This window comes from Dermochelys coriacea, chromosome 2 (assembly GCF_009764565.3).
Source record: "Dermochelys coriacea isolate rDerCor1 chromosome 2, rDerCor1.pri.v4, whole genome shotgun sequence".
NCBI classification, from domain to species: domain Eukaryota; kingdom Metazoa; phylum Chordata; order Testudines; family Dermochelyidae; genus Dermochelys; species Dermochelys coriacea.
In genome coordinates this window covers 256,788,538-256,802,858 of record NC_050069.1, presented here as the reverse complement: position 1 = coordinate 256,802,858, position 14,321 = coordinate 256,788,538, and the positions used below count along the sequence as shown (strand labels likewise).

Below are 14,321 nucleotides of genomic sequence, written 5' to 3'. Positions count from 1 at the left end.
ACACAAAAAAGATGCAATCTTAAGTTCAAAAGGTAATAGAAGCTTCTGTAATAAACAAGCTTTTATTCCTTTGGGGCTAACCCAAGCCAAGCAGCTTGGAGAATCTCTTGTTTATGTTTAGGAGTCTTTGCCCCTCAGAGTCCATAGAGACACCCTAATTCCTTTGGGTCACGAATTTTTATCCTTGCCTCCCTAGCGTCCAAGCTGATGAGACAAACCCTTTTGTGTGTAAAAAGAAAAGGAGTACTTGTGGCACCTTAGAGACTAACAAATTTATTTGAGCATAAGCTTTCGTGAGCTACAGCTCACTTCATCAGACGCATTCGGTGGAAAATACAGTGGGGAGATTTATATACACACACAGAGAACATGAAACAATGGGTTTTATCATACAACACGGTAAGGAGAGTGATCACTTAAGATGAGCTATTACCAGCGGGAAGGTGGGGGGGGGGGAGAAAAACCTTTTATGGTGATAATCAAGGTGGGCCATTTACAGCAGTTAACAAGAATGTCTGAGGAACGGTGGAGTGTGGGGGGGAAATAATATTGGGAAATAGTTTTACTTTGTGTAATGACCCATCCACTCCCAATCTCTATTCAGGCCTAAGTTAATTGTATCCAGTTTGCAAATTAATTCCAATTCAGCAGTCTCTCGTTGAGTCTGTTTTTGAAGTTTTTTTGTTGAAGGATAGCCACTCTCAGGTCTGTAATCGAGTGACCAGAGAGATTGAAGTGTTCTCTGACTGGTTTTTGAATGTTATAATTCTTGACGTCTGATTTCGCGAAAAGAAAAGGAGTACTTGTGGCACCTTAGAGACTAACAAATTTATTAGAGCATAAGCTTTCGTGAGCTACAGCTCACTTCATCGGATGCATTTGCTCTAATTTATTATGCTCTAATAAATTTGTTAGTCTCTAAGGTGCCACAAGTACTCCTTTTCTTTTTGCGAATACAGACTAACATGGCTGCTACTCTGAAACCTGACGTCTGATTTGTATCCATTTATTCTTTTACGTAGAGACTGTCCAGTTTGGCCAATGTACATGGCAGAGGGGCATTGCTGGCACATGATGGCATATATCACATTGGTAGATGCGCAGGTGAACGAGCCTCTGATAGCGTGGCTGATGTGATTAGGCCCTATGATGGCGTCCCCTGAATAGATATGTGGACAGAGTTGGCAACGGGCTTTGTTGCAAGGATAGGTTCCTGGGTTAGTGATTCTGTTGTGTGGTGTGTGGTTGCTGGTGAGTATTTGCTTCAGATTGGGGGGCTGTCTGTAAGCAAGGACTGGCCTGTCTCCCAAGATCTGTGAGAGTGATGGGTCGTCCTTCAGGATAGGTTGTAGATCCTTGATGATGCATTGGAGAGGTTTTAGTTGGGGGCTGAAGGTGATGGCTAGTGGCGTTCTGTTATTTTCTTTGTTGGGCCTGTCCTGTAGTAGGTGACTTCTGGGTACTCTTCTGGCTCTGTCAATCTGTTTCTTCACTTCAGCAGGTGGGTATTGTAGTTGTAAGTATGCATGATAGAGACCTTGTAGGTGTTTGTCTCTGTCTGAGGGGTTGGAGCAAATGCGGTTGTATCGTAGAGCTTGGCTGTAGACAATGGATCATGTGGTGTGATCTGGATGAAAGCTAGAGGCATTTAGGCAGGAATAGCGGTCAGTAGGTTTCTGATATAAGGTGATGTTTATGTGACCATCGCTTATTAGCACCATAGTGTCCAGGAAGTGGATCTCTTGTGTGGACTGGTCCAGGCTGAGGTTGATGGTGGGATGGAAATTGTTGAAATCATGATGGAATTCCTCAAGGGCTTCTTTTCCATAGGTCCAGATGATGAAGAGGTCATCAATGTAGTGCAAGTAGAGTAGGGGCATTAGGGGACGAGAGCTGAGGAAGCGCTGTTCTAAGTCAGCTATAAAAATGTTGGCATACTGTGGGGCCATGCGGGTACCCATCGCAGTGCCGCTGATTTGAAGGTATACATTGTCCCCAAATGTGAAATAGTTATGGGTCACAAAGTCACAAAGTTCAGCCACCAGGTTAGCCGTGACATTATTAGGGATACTGTTCCTGACGGCTTGTAGTCCATCTTTGTGTGGAATGTTGGTGTAGAGGGCTTCTACATCCATAGTGGCTAGGATGGTGTTTTTAGGAAGATCACCGATGGATTGTAGTTTCCTCAGGAAGTCAGTGGTGTCTCGAAGATAGCTGGGAGTGCTGGTAGTGTAGGGCCTGAGGAGGGAGTCTACATAGCCAGACAATCCTGCTGTCAGGGTGCCAATGCCTGAGATGATGGGGCGTCCAGGATTTCCAGGTTTATGGATCTTGGGTAGCAGACAGAATACCCCAGGTCGGGGTTCCAGGGGTGTGTCTGTGCGGATTTGTTCTTGTGCTTTTTCAGGGAGTTTCTTGAGCAAATGCTGTAGTTTCTTTTGGTAACCCTCAGTTGGATCAGGGGATAATGGCTTGTAGAAAGTGGTGTTGGAGAGCTGCCTAGTAGCCTCTTGTTCATACTCCGACCTATTCATGATGACGACAGCACCTCCTTTGTCAGCTTTTTTGATTATGATGTCAGAGTTGTTTCTGAGGCTGTGGATGGCATTGTGTTCTGCACGGCTGAGGTTATGGGGCAAGTGATGCTGCTTTTCCACAATTTCAGCCCGTGCACGTTGGCAGAATCACTCTATGTAGAAGTCAGGTCTGTTGTTTCGACACTGCTATAATTTGTTTCGACCTTCAGGAGGAGTCCACCCGGAATCCTTCTTTTTGTAGTGTTGGTAGGAAGGTCTCTGTGGGATAATATGTTGGTCAGAGGTGTGTTGGAAATATTCCTTGAGTTGGAGATGTCGAAAATAGGATTCTAGGTCACCACAGAACTGTATCATGTTCGTGGGGGTGGAGGGGCAAAAGGAGAGGCCCCGAGATAGGACAGATTCTTCTGCTGGGCTAAGAGTATAGTTAGATAGATTAACAATATTGCTGGGTTAAGGGAACCACTGTTGTGGCCCCCTGTGGCATGTAGTAGTTTTAGATAGTTTAGTGTCCTTTTTCTTTTATAGAGAAGCAAAGTGTGTGTTGTAGATGGCTTGTCTTGTTTTTGTAAAGTCCAGCCATGAGGAAGTTTGTGTAGAAGGTTGGTTTTTTTTATGAGAGTATCCAGTTTTGAGAGCTCATTCTTAATCTTTTCCCGTTTGCTGTAGAGGATGTTGATCAGGTGGTTCCGCAGTTTCTTTGAGAGCATGTGGCACAAGCTGTCAGCATAGTCTGTGTGGTATGTAGATTGTAATGGATTTTTTACCTTCAGTCCTTTTGGTATGATGTCCATCTATTTGCATTTGGAGAGGAAGATGATGTCTGTGTGTATCTGTACGAGTTTGCTTCTGCGTGTAACCTCTTCATGAGTAGGTGTGGGGAACAATTGACAAAATCTTTGTTCTACAATGGCCCATTTGGATTCAGCAGTCCTTCCTGATGGGCAGGAGATAATACCTTGTGTAGAAATCCAGCATTTTGCATTAGGTGAAGGTGTTTTTTTTTTCCTGTTTGGTGAATTACATAGTTTCAGAACAGATATTTTACAGTTACAGAGGAAATACTTAAGTAGCACCTTTATAGAGTGGCATACAGATAGTATAAGTAGGATTAATACATGCAGCATCCTACAGGCGTTCCATAAAGTTTAGATACATCCTATAACAATTATATTTGTTTAACTGTAGTAACCCACAGATAAGCCAGACTGGTTTCCAGCTGTGCATTGGTCATGGTTCAATGGTGCCTGGGGCCCTGGCATGAGCTGGCACCTGGTCTGCCAGCATCACATAGGCTAATCCGTTTTTTAAACACAAGTATTTTTTTATGTATTTACAAAGATAAACGCCTGTCCCAACTTCTAGACACTTGACAAAACTTTGACAAAACTTCTAGAACATAAGGGATACAAAAATAAATTAAGTAGGCTAGTCTCTCTCACATATCAAAAATTAACCTGCTAAACTACTAAAACTTACAAACGCACTCCTGCCCCCAGCATACCAGCCCCCATCTATTTCCCCTTCCAAGAAAGCCCTAAAAGCCAACAAATTATGGCTACTCTGGACCAAGGGGAAAATGAAAAACAAAGTCAGAGGCCCTTTAGATGGGGTTCCAGTTTGAGTGTTGCTGGTAGTATTGTAGTAGGAGAGGAAGTCCCAGCTAGGTAAGTCCTAAGCTGTTTAGTGTAATGTAAGTCACAGCCAACATCTTAAACAACCTGAAAACTAATAGGCAGCCAATGCAAATTCATAGAGCTTAAGACCAGAAGAGGCCAGTTTGATCGTCTAATCTGATCACACTAGTGTCATTTTCTCTCTCTAAAGAAAGGATGACTAGTAGCATTTTTATTTAGACAAAGGCTAATACCTATGGGTACCCTATTTTCTACATGTAAATTACTATAGGACACTAACTTTCAGTTTATGAACATTCCCATATCAGAAAGAGTAGACATACTAGGACAGAGGTCAGACAAAATGAACAAAACAAGATTTTGGGGCAGGTCAGATTCATTTATGTGGAAAGAACACAATAAAATACTGAAACTTAGCCTCTACTGCCCTTAATTTGTTTAACCAATTGTCTTTTAGTATGTGAAAGATATAAACTAGATTCCACTCTCATTGAGAGTAGTACAAGTGGGCAGGTACTAGGAATTCAGGCTGATGATCTGCGTAAATTTTCAATACTGAGATCTGTTAAACACTGAAACAATCTTACAAGGCAAGGGGTGAAAGATGCAAGATACAACATGAAGTATCACAAGATAGGTAAGATAAATTTACTCTAAGGAACAATATGGTGAGGTATTAACTACATGAGCTAATGAGTCTTTTCCAGGTTCTGTAATTGTGTGTACATCTCTTTTGAGGAATACTACAACCTTCTAACTTACACTAATCACTGTCTTTTTCTGCTTTAGATTCTTCTTGATGAACCTCAGTTATTCTTACTAAATGATGATGATAACTCCGATCCTATGGACCCACACCAGTTTCAAGTTCCTAAGGAAAGTGTTGACCAAGTAAGTTACATGTTTTTCTTAATGATGGAGTGTAGGGTAGTTGTTGGTTTTTTTTTTTTAAATCAAACCAGTTTAATTCTGAGGGCTCATTTCATCCCCTTAGCCGTTTAAACATACCATGTTAGATCTTCCTTTGCAAAACCACAGTCGTGTTCTACTCCCCCCACCCCTCCGCCGCCTCTGGCACTTGTCGAATCCCCACTAATCTTCACCTACCACTTGGTGCAAAGTCATGCATGCCACTGAGTAATCCTGGGATGTGAATGCAGATTCTAGAGGACTTGGGTTCTTCTTCTCTGATATGGCATGTTTTAAGGTGGAGATAAAATTCTCTTTTAATGTTCTGGCTCAGGGATAGGAAATAAGACTTTAAAAAAAAAACCCTAAACATCTTGCAACCTTTGGAGGGGTCAGGGAGAAAACACTGATCTTTCTTGTATAGGCAGCTACTCTGCTCTGGAGCTATTCAGTAGTCAGTGTGGTGTCACCAACTGAGAGCATGCTAGGGCATCTCTGTCAGTACATGCCAAAGAGGAGGACAGCACTTCAAAGAATCCATAATAGAGGAAATAAACAGGCACATTCAGATTGCTGATGTGGAATACTCTAGACTGTACAAACGAGTCAGTCTCTCAGACTTAGGGGTTTTTTGTTTTTTGCTTTTGTCTAGTTGATGTACTTGGGTTTTAATCGTGAGTCAGTGGAGGAAGCTCTGAAAGTCTTTCAGGGCAACATTCAGTTAGCTGCACAAACACTTGCTCATTATGGAGGAGTTCTTCCTGCTGAGTTGCAGCTGTCAACCAAACAGACCACTCCATCGGAAGAATCCATTTCATCAAAAGATTCTCCTACAGAGTCTGCAGGTAAGACTTGCGGCATATGACAAACATGGAGGGGGAAATGATTGCTGAATGTTGAATAGATTGGATGGTTACCTCAAATATCTCAAGAATCGCTCAAGCTTTTAGTAGCATAGTATCTACTAGATAGATGTTATTAGGAGCAGGCTTTGGGCTGTGACAGTGCTATCTGCCCAGCAAAAATAAGGAAAATCGGAGGAAAACAGAACACTTACTAACCAGCTGACAGAGAGAGAGAGCGAGAAATGCAATCCAGAGCTGCTAGGAATGAAATGACTGCTTTAAAATGAACAAGGAGGACTTGTGGCACCTTAGAGACTAACAAATTTATTTGAGCGTAAGCTTTCTTGGGCTAAAACCCACTTCGTCGGATGCATACAGTGGAAAATACAGTAGGTAGGTAGATAGATAGATACACAGAGAACATGAAAAAATGGGTGTTGCCATACCCACTATTATGAGAGTGATCTGTTAAGGTGAGCTATTACCAGCAGGAGAAAAAAAACCTTTTGTAGTGATAATCAGGATGTCCCATTTCCAACAGTTGACAAGAAGGTGTGAGTAACAGCAGGGGGAGAAAATAAGCAGGGGGAAATAGTTTTACTTTGTGTAATGACCCATCCACTCCTAGTATCTATTCAAGCCTAATTTAATTAACTATTTCCCCATGCTTATTTTGAATCCCAATGCTAAAGAATCTCTTGCCCCCTATACTCCACCAATAATACCAGCTTCCACCATCCATTTGTACCGTCAAAAGGAGATATGGAAGACCACCCTTCCCAAATTGGTCCATAAAACAATTATCCTTTCCTTCTTCAAATCCTTCCTTGAGACCTTTCTTCTGTGGAGCCTACAGGAAACTGCCAACTGTTAATGGCTACATGGGTGGCTGATGGGACTTGCCAATGTCTAGTTACCAAACTTTTATTTTTTGTAAAAAGTCTCAGAACCATCAGTCTGAGCCTATAGCTGGCCATTTTAAACCTCTGGTTCAACTGTAGGCTTTGTCCTCCTTTCCCCCTTCCATTGTAGTGTTTGTTACACCCGCCTGATGTGTCTTGTCCTAAATTAGATTGCAAGTTCTTCAGGGCAGAACCCATGTCATCTTATCTGTTTGTACAGCACCTACCGCTATAGGAGCCCCAATCCTAAATGGGGCTTTTGGGTACTACCATCATAGAAACAATAGGATGCTATGGACTTAATGTGAGTTATGGTCAGAACAGTGATGAAAATGGAACATCCTAATTAAAAGTATGTCAATGCTTAAAACACTACAGCGGCACAGCCGCAATGTGTCAATGTAGACACTCGCTACAGTGACGGTAAAGGTTCTTCAGTTGCTGTAGGTAATCCATCTCCCCAAAAAGCGGGAGTTAAGTCAATGGAAGAATTCTTCCATGCACTGACTACAGTGGGGGTTAGGTCAGCCTAGCTACATGTCTAGGGGTGTTAAAAATCCACACCCCTCAGAGATATAGCTATGCAGATATAAGTTTTCAGTGTAGACCAGCCCTAAGAGCTGCTCCTTGCTGAGGCCTATCTCAGGGAGTACAAGGACTAGAAATGTTACTAGGTCCTTGCAAAGGAGGAGAGAGAGCTTACATCATCATGTCTTCTTTTTCTCCCCTCCACCATCTCTCTAAGTAGTCACAGTTTAACCCCAACTTATTATAATGTTACCTAACGTACAATTAAGGCTTTTCTTACTGCTCAAAAGAATAAGTGCATCTCACCCCTGACATGCTTTGATGCAAGATAATTTTAAACTGGTTCTCCAGTGAAAGGTTTATAAAATTAGTGGTGTTGGCAAAAGAGAGTTTCATGGGAAGTTGACTTTTTCAAAGAAGAGATGATTTGTTTTGTTTTTTTTGACAGGTTTCAGAGTAGCATCCATGTTAGTCTGTATTCGCAAAAAGAAAAGGAGTACTTGTGGCACCTTAGAGACTAACAAATTTATTTAAGCATAAGCTTTCGTGAGCTACAGCTCACTTCATCATTCATTCATTGTTTGTTTTTGTAGGTACTTCTAGTTCATCAACGGATGAAGACATGGAAACAGATGTAGTTAATGAAATCTTAGAGGATATTCCAGAACACGAGGAAGATTATCTGGATTTAACTCTGGAAGAGGAAGAACTGGTTATTAAAGAATACTTAACCTATATGCATGAGGAACAACCCTGAAATCTCATTACCCACCATTCAGTTACATGAAATTACTTTGGCTACATATCACATTTTGGACTCTTGAGTTTGGATTTAGACACCTATATCCTCAAGCTTATCTTTTGCCAAATGCCTTACATTCAGTAAAATTATAGTTGAATTATTTAATTATTAATTAATTATAACAGTGCTCAAAATCTGCTGGGTTTTTTTTTTATTATAATTTGTCATAATCAGCATAATGATGAAGCAGAAACAAATATTTTTCTGAAAAACACTGTTTAGTAGAGAGTTGAATATATATTTATATGGATGTGAAATTAGCCCATTTAATTAATATAGCAAATAAAAGCATTTTACAGCATTTTGCATCATCTGTTTTAAAACAAAATCTACGTTTGTAAATCAGAAACCTAGTTAATACATTTATAGAGCTGTCAGTTTACAAAACCAATTTCCTTCTCTTTGAAGTACTGTTTTCCAAAAATCACTTACAGATCAGTTGTGTATGAACTGATGATATCTTTTCTTGTCTCTGTTCATGTCAGATGTTGCAACAGCAACTAATAAAAATAAACATATGGCACACCTTGTTTTTATTGAGATTTTTTCCATACTTTTATACATAAAAACATTCTTTAAAAAAAAAAAAAAGGGGGGGGTGGCAGTTGGAAGCAGCTAGGGAGGTCCTGCTCCCATCCTTGCCTCATGGTGATGGGGCTGATTTTAAACACTTTTTTCTGTAAAAAAATTGGTGGGCGTGACATAGGGACACATTTTGCAATTCATAATCACGTAAATTCTCAACAAAATCACCTGTGAGAGCCAAACATGACCCGTGGACCATAGATTTGACACTCCTGTCTCTATCTCAATTTTTATCAATTTTTAGATAATTTAAACATAAGGAGGAGGAAACAAAACACTGGCCAGTTAATAAAGACAGAAATTGAGCCAGGCTTATTTCACCTGTCACTTTGTTGCCTTCAGAAATTTAGCCCAATGTTCCTTCCTAATGCTCTTCATCTTCCTTTTGATTCTAACACTTAGCCCTCTTCTTTCTGGTGTCCCTCCAAATGCAACTGCTGAACAGAGATGTTCCATTTTTGAGATCCGTGATGGTGCTGTAGCCCTGTTGGTCCCATAAGACTAGAGAGACAACATGGGGGAGGTAATATCTTTTATTGGACCAACTTCTGTTGGTGAGAGAGACAAGCTTTCAGGCTTAAACAGACCGACCTCTTCTTAAGGTCTGGGAAACTGAAGAAGAGCTCTGTGTAAACTCAAAAGCTTGTGTCTCTCACCAACAGAAGTTGGTCCAGTAAAAGATACTACCTTACCTACCTCTTGTGTCCATTTTTGAGAGGCTGTTTTGGAACAGAGAATGTGGTGTCATATTTTTTTAACTTTATTCAAGTGATAGAGGGACTCAAAATCCCATCCATTGTGACGGGCCATTTAAATGGCCCTACTTCAATGAAGAAAACAGTGATTGGGAAAGGAGGGAATATGACAGCAATGTGTCATGTTCGTAGTCATCTGTATCTAAACCCAGATGAAGCCCCTTCAAAGGTTAGTTTACTGCCTAAGCGGTGTACACAAGTTATTCAGGGGCCTGCTTTTCAGTTTACTCCAGTTAATTCATATGTGCTGGAATTCTAATGAATTAGCCTTCTCTAGAAAACACAAGGACAGTGGCACCTTATGGTCCTGTTAGAACAAGGAGGAAACATGGAGCTATAGTTTGGTCCACCAGTATAACAATCTTCAAATTCCAGAATGAAGCATATTTATTTGATTTAGTACAAAGATTTCTTTTAATCATGGCAAATATGGATCAGATATTACTGCTCACAGTCAGTGGTATTATTTGTATGGCTTTAATATTTGATATTATTTACAGCTTTTTGTACACCAATACAATGGATAGTACAAATGTTAAATACAATAGTTATGCATTTATGGGAATGCTGGTAGCATACCAAAACCCAATAAAGGGTGGCTGGAATGAAACAAACCTGAAAAAGGTCAGCCCCGGGATTACCTAGAAACAAACAGAAGAAATATGATGTCCTCCAAGACAGCTGTACAAACAAAGGGCAAGGAAGTGGTTTAGCCTTGAGGGATTTGGGCTTGAGTCTGTAACCGGCTGAGAACTCTCAGCTCATATTAAAACCAGTGGGAGTTGAGGAGGCTTGGTGTCTGGCAGGATTTGAGGATTGATATTGTTACGGGATAGAGCTTCCCACCAAATGATGTAGTTGGGGTAGATGGACTCTATAGCTTGATACAATGCAGAGTGAATAGCAGGAGTGGGGAGGAAAATTGAGTGTGCATCAGTTTTGATGGAACTATGCGCTTCTGCTTTGTGCTTTCCTTAAGCATTGAAGCTTTGCTTACCCAAGACAGTACAATTTAAAATGAAATGCTTGCCATAGGGAAATTTAAAATTTACTATTGAATGTGTAAGGTTATTCCAACAAAAAGTTCTACCAGTCATGTATCTAATCCAAATGGCCAATGTGGCAAATAGTGAACAGCTGCCACTGGCAAGTGAGCTGCAGAGTAAGAATTACAGGTTGAAGTCTGAGAGTAATTTCAAACATATGTTTGCTACTGTGATCTGCTTACAAGCAAGGGCAAAACTCAGGTTACTCATTCACCCAGCTCTGATCCAAGGGATCATCTCCACCATTTATCATTCTTTCCCAGCACCATGTGCTGCTGCAGCAGGGCAGCCTGTTAAGTTCATGTAAATATACACAATATTGTTTTGTTTTAAATTTTCTGTAAGGGTGTAGGTGCACTTTACCCAGCAGAGAAAAAAAATAAGCCTTTACCTGTCCTCCAGCCCAAACTCCAATTTATTCATCTAAACTCCTAACACACTCGCAGACAGCCTATGAATAGAGTAAGCCTCCTGGCTGTTGAGGAGGGAGCCTGGTAAGAGTCACCATCTTATAAATGTGTCCCCCGCCCCAGGACCAATGGCTAATAGCAAGCTGCACAGCAAGATGGAGTAGTGCCTGACAGTGATAGAATACAGGGCCAGTCCTGCTTGCAGGTAGGTTCCTAAACAAGCACTTCTAGATGTGTTTACACGTCAAGATAGAAGTATAATTTCAAGCTGGTGGAGACTGCCCCAGGATAGCTCTGGAAAAGCAAGCACAGGTCATTCACCTGGAGCTGGACATTACACCTCTGGCTTGAAGTGTACACCTAATATGAGTTAAACACACAACCTCCTGTCCCAGCCACCAAAGTGGCAGTGGCACCTGCTGGACATAGAAAACAACTGGTAAACAAACACCTGCATAGAAAAACAGGACTGCATGTTTATTCAAGCAAAAGGAAAGCTGAGAGGGGCAATGATTGTGCTCTATAAATAGATTGCGAGGGGGCAGGAGGGGGGCTAATAGCATGGTAGGTGACAAGCTACTTAAGCGAAAGGACAATGTTGTCTCAAGGGCAAATGTGGGGTTCAACTGGCCAGGAACAAATTCAGACTGGACATTAGAAGGTTTCTATGCAGTAGAAGGTTGAGTTAGTAACTTAGTTTGTTCGAGAACAAGCTGGACAACATTATGGGTATAACTTTATGAAGGGGTTACTTGTGATGGTCGGGGGCAGGGCTCACGTCCATTTTATGCTCATAAAAGCTCATGTTTCAGGGTTTCAGCCAGCCTGCTGGAGGGGGATCAGGAAGGATTTTTTCCCCCACCCTCAAAGTAGTCTGGCAGGTTGGATTTTTTTTTTTAAATCTTTCTCCAATGCATCTGCAATGACCCTGCCCCCATCCCTGGCTTCCTGCCCCTGTCGCTCCTCAGCCTTGGGGGTGGGGGAGGGGGTCAGTGTACAGGGAGCTGCTCCCCTGTGCATCTGGACACCCCCATGCCTAAACACACACCCCAGCTGAGCCTCACTCCCCCACCAAGTGCCCCCACACACCTGTACTCCCACCCCTACTGCACCTGGACCATGTCAACAAGCTCCCCCTGCACCCAGACCCTTCAACCCCCACTGAGCCCCAACTTGCTGCACCCAGACCAGGCTTCTCTCCCTCAGCACCTTCACCTGGACACACACACAGCCACCCCACAGAGTCCCATTCCCTCTGTACCCAGAACCCCCCCAAGAAGCACCTGTGCATCCAGATTTTCCACTTCTGAACTGCCCCCCTCCAGCTTGCCTACACGGAACCCTCACTCCACACCTGGATCCCCCACACTAAGCCCCGCCACACTTGGATCCTGCAAGGCAGAGCTGCTTGCCTCACACCTGGATCAGCGGCCAGGGCTGGGCATGCAAGTGAGATGCTGTTCTTCTCACTTACTGTCTTGGCACCTGGCATGGAGGGGCAGGGCCCTGGGCTGTGGCCCTTGTGCTGGGTGAGGATCAGGTGCAGTCCCACTGCACATGGTAATATCCTACCTTTGTGCAGCCAGAGCCCTGTATTCCCCCCCACACCCCCTCCCCCAAGCCATGTTGCAGTCTCCATGTTTATTTATTGACAAAATATGCAGCATTTTAAAATGTTGCATACAGAATTTTTATTTTTTGGCACAGAATTCCCTCGGGAGTATTGGGTGCTTGGCTGGGTCTTGTTCAGGGTCTAACTGATAACCATATGTGGGGCGGAAAGGGACTTTTCCTCCAGGTCAGGTTGGCAGTGCCCATGGAGGTGTTTGCTTTCCGCTGCAGTACATGGGTAACCAGACTTAGCTGGGTCTGTCTCAATCATTTCTCTGCCACTGCAGCACCTTGGGCACTGGTGCACCTCAGTCCCTCTTATTCTCTGTCTGCAGCACCTAACAGTCTCCTGTGGGTTGTAATACTTCACGCTAATGTGGGGTGTTGGGCTGTTCCTGGCTGGCACTGGGGGCCTGGGATATATACACGGTCAGACTAAGTGATCTTTTGGCCTTGAAATCTGAGTATAGCTGTACTGGTCCTATCATTGGGCAAGGATAGACTTTCACCACTTCATTTAAGAGAGAGAGAGAAAAAAAGATAGGCCTGTGGTAGCTTGTTTAACTACTTCTAGGACAACCCTTACCATATGAGACATGCTACTTTTCCCCAAAGTGTGAGGCAGCAGGCTTTGACCCAAGACCTTCTGATCCCCCAGTCACCAGCTCTACTGCTTGCACTATGGGAACAACTGATCGCAACGCAGGCTGTTAGCCTTGTGGCCCAGGCACTATGTGTGGGGGTTCAGTGTGGCACAGACTTTGCCCTAGTTTACACACTTATTTGCTAGACAGTATTAGCATTGTGGGCGTAAGGCTGCCTTGGTTCGATACTGTGCATTGGGAGGACAGCGTGCTAATGGTTAGGCTGAGCCAAACCCTTACAGGCAGTGTGACTGAGGAGTGGCACTGCGCTACCGAAGAGCTAGGGTCTGGTCCCAACTTTGCCATCCGTGACTTTATTTGTAAAATGGAGGGTGTCACATTCTCCTGCTTCGGGGGGGGGGGGGGAAGGAGGGATGAGCTACCTCGCTCACTAATAAGGGTTGTGAAGTACAACAGCTAGTGCAAGCCAAGATGTGAAACCAGGGTGTCCTGGCTCCCAGCATAGCATACCTTGTGCCAAGGCTGCAGTGTATTTTGTGGGGTTGTCTGTCAAACTCAGTGGTTTAAAGCGTTGAGATATTGGCAGTCATACAGCTGCAGCAAGCAGGACATTAGGGACCGTCCTACTTCACTAGTAACAGACTTGACTCCAGCCCAGGGGCGACCAACCTGAGCCTGAGAAGGAGCCAGAATTTACCACTGTTCATTGCCAAAGAGCCACAATAATATGTCAGCAGCCCCCCCCCATCAGCTCCTCCCAGCACCTCCCGCCCACCGGCAGCCCCGCCGATCAGCACTCCCCTCCCTCCGCATCAGCTGTTTCATGGCATGCAGGAGGTTTGGAGGGGGTAGGGGGAGGAGTGAGGGCATGGAGTGGGGGGCACGGTGTGTGGCAGAGCCAGCGGTTGAGCAGTGAGCACCTCCCGGCACATTGGAAAGTTGGTGCCTGTAGCTCCAGCCCCAGAGTCGGGGCCTATCCAAGGAGCCACATGTTGGCCACCCCTGCTCCAGTCCATCTAAGAGGGAAAAGTGAGGATATGTTTGTAAAGTTCACATGACTTTTTCCCTATGCTTTCCCCTTCTCCTCCCTGTCTGGCTATTTGTCTGCAGCCAATCCTATGTGTGCAGCAAGAAAATACAAATAAAGGA

The 14,321-nt window shown here is 43.4% G+C and overlaps 1 protein-coding gene across 4 annotated transcripts in view; it reads left to right on the top strand.

Moving 5' to 3' along the window:
• NUB1 (negative regulator of ubiquitin like proteins 1) overlaps window positions 1-8,690 on the top strand; it is a 34,458-nt gene extending 25,768 nt beyond the window's left edge. For all 4 annotated transcript variants that reach the window (XM_038391341.2, XM_038391340.2, XM_043509694.1 and 1 more), the window contains 3 exons: window positions 4,964-5,065; window positions 5,736-5,928; window positions 7,952-8,690. In XM_038391341.2, coding sequence (XP_038247269.1) covers window positions 4,964-5,065; window positions 5,736-5,928; window positions 7,952-8,115 — 459 coding nt within the window. In that variant the 3' untranslated portion in view covers window positions 8,116-8,690. The remainder of the gene's footprint in view (window positions 1-4,963; window positions 5,066-5,735; window positions 5,929-7,951) is intronic.
• Window positions 8,691-14,321: the final 5,631 nt, after the last annotated feature.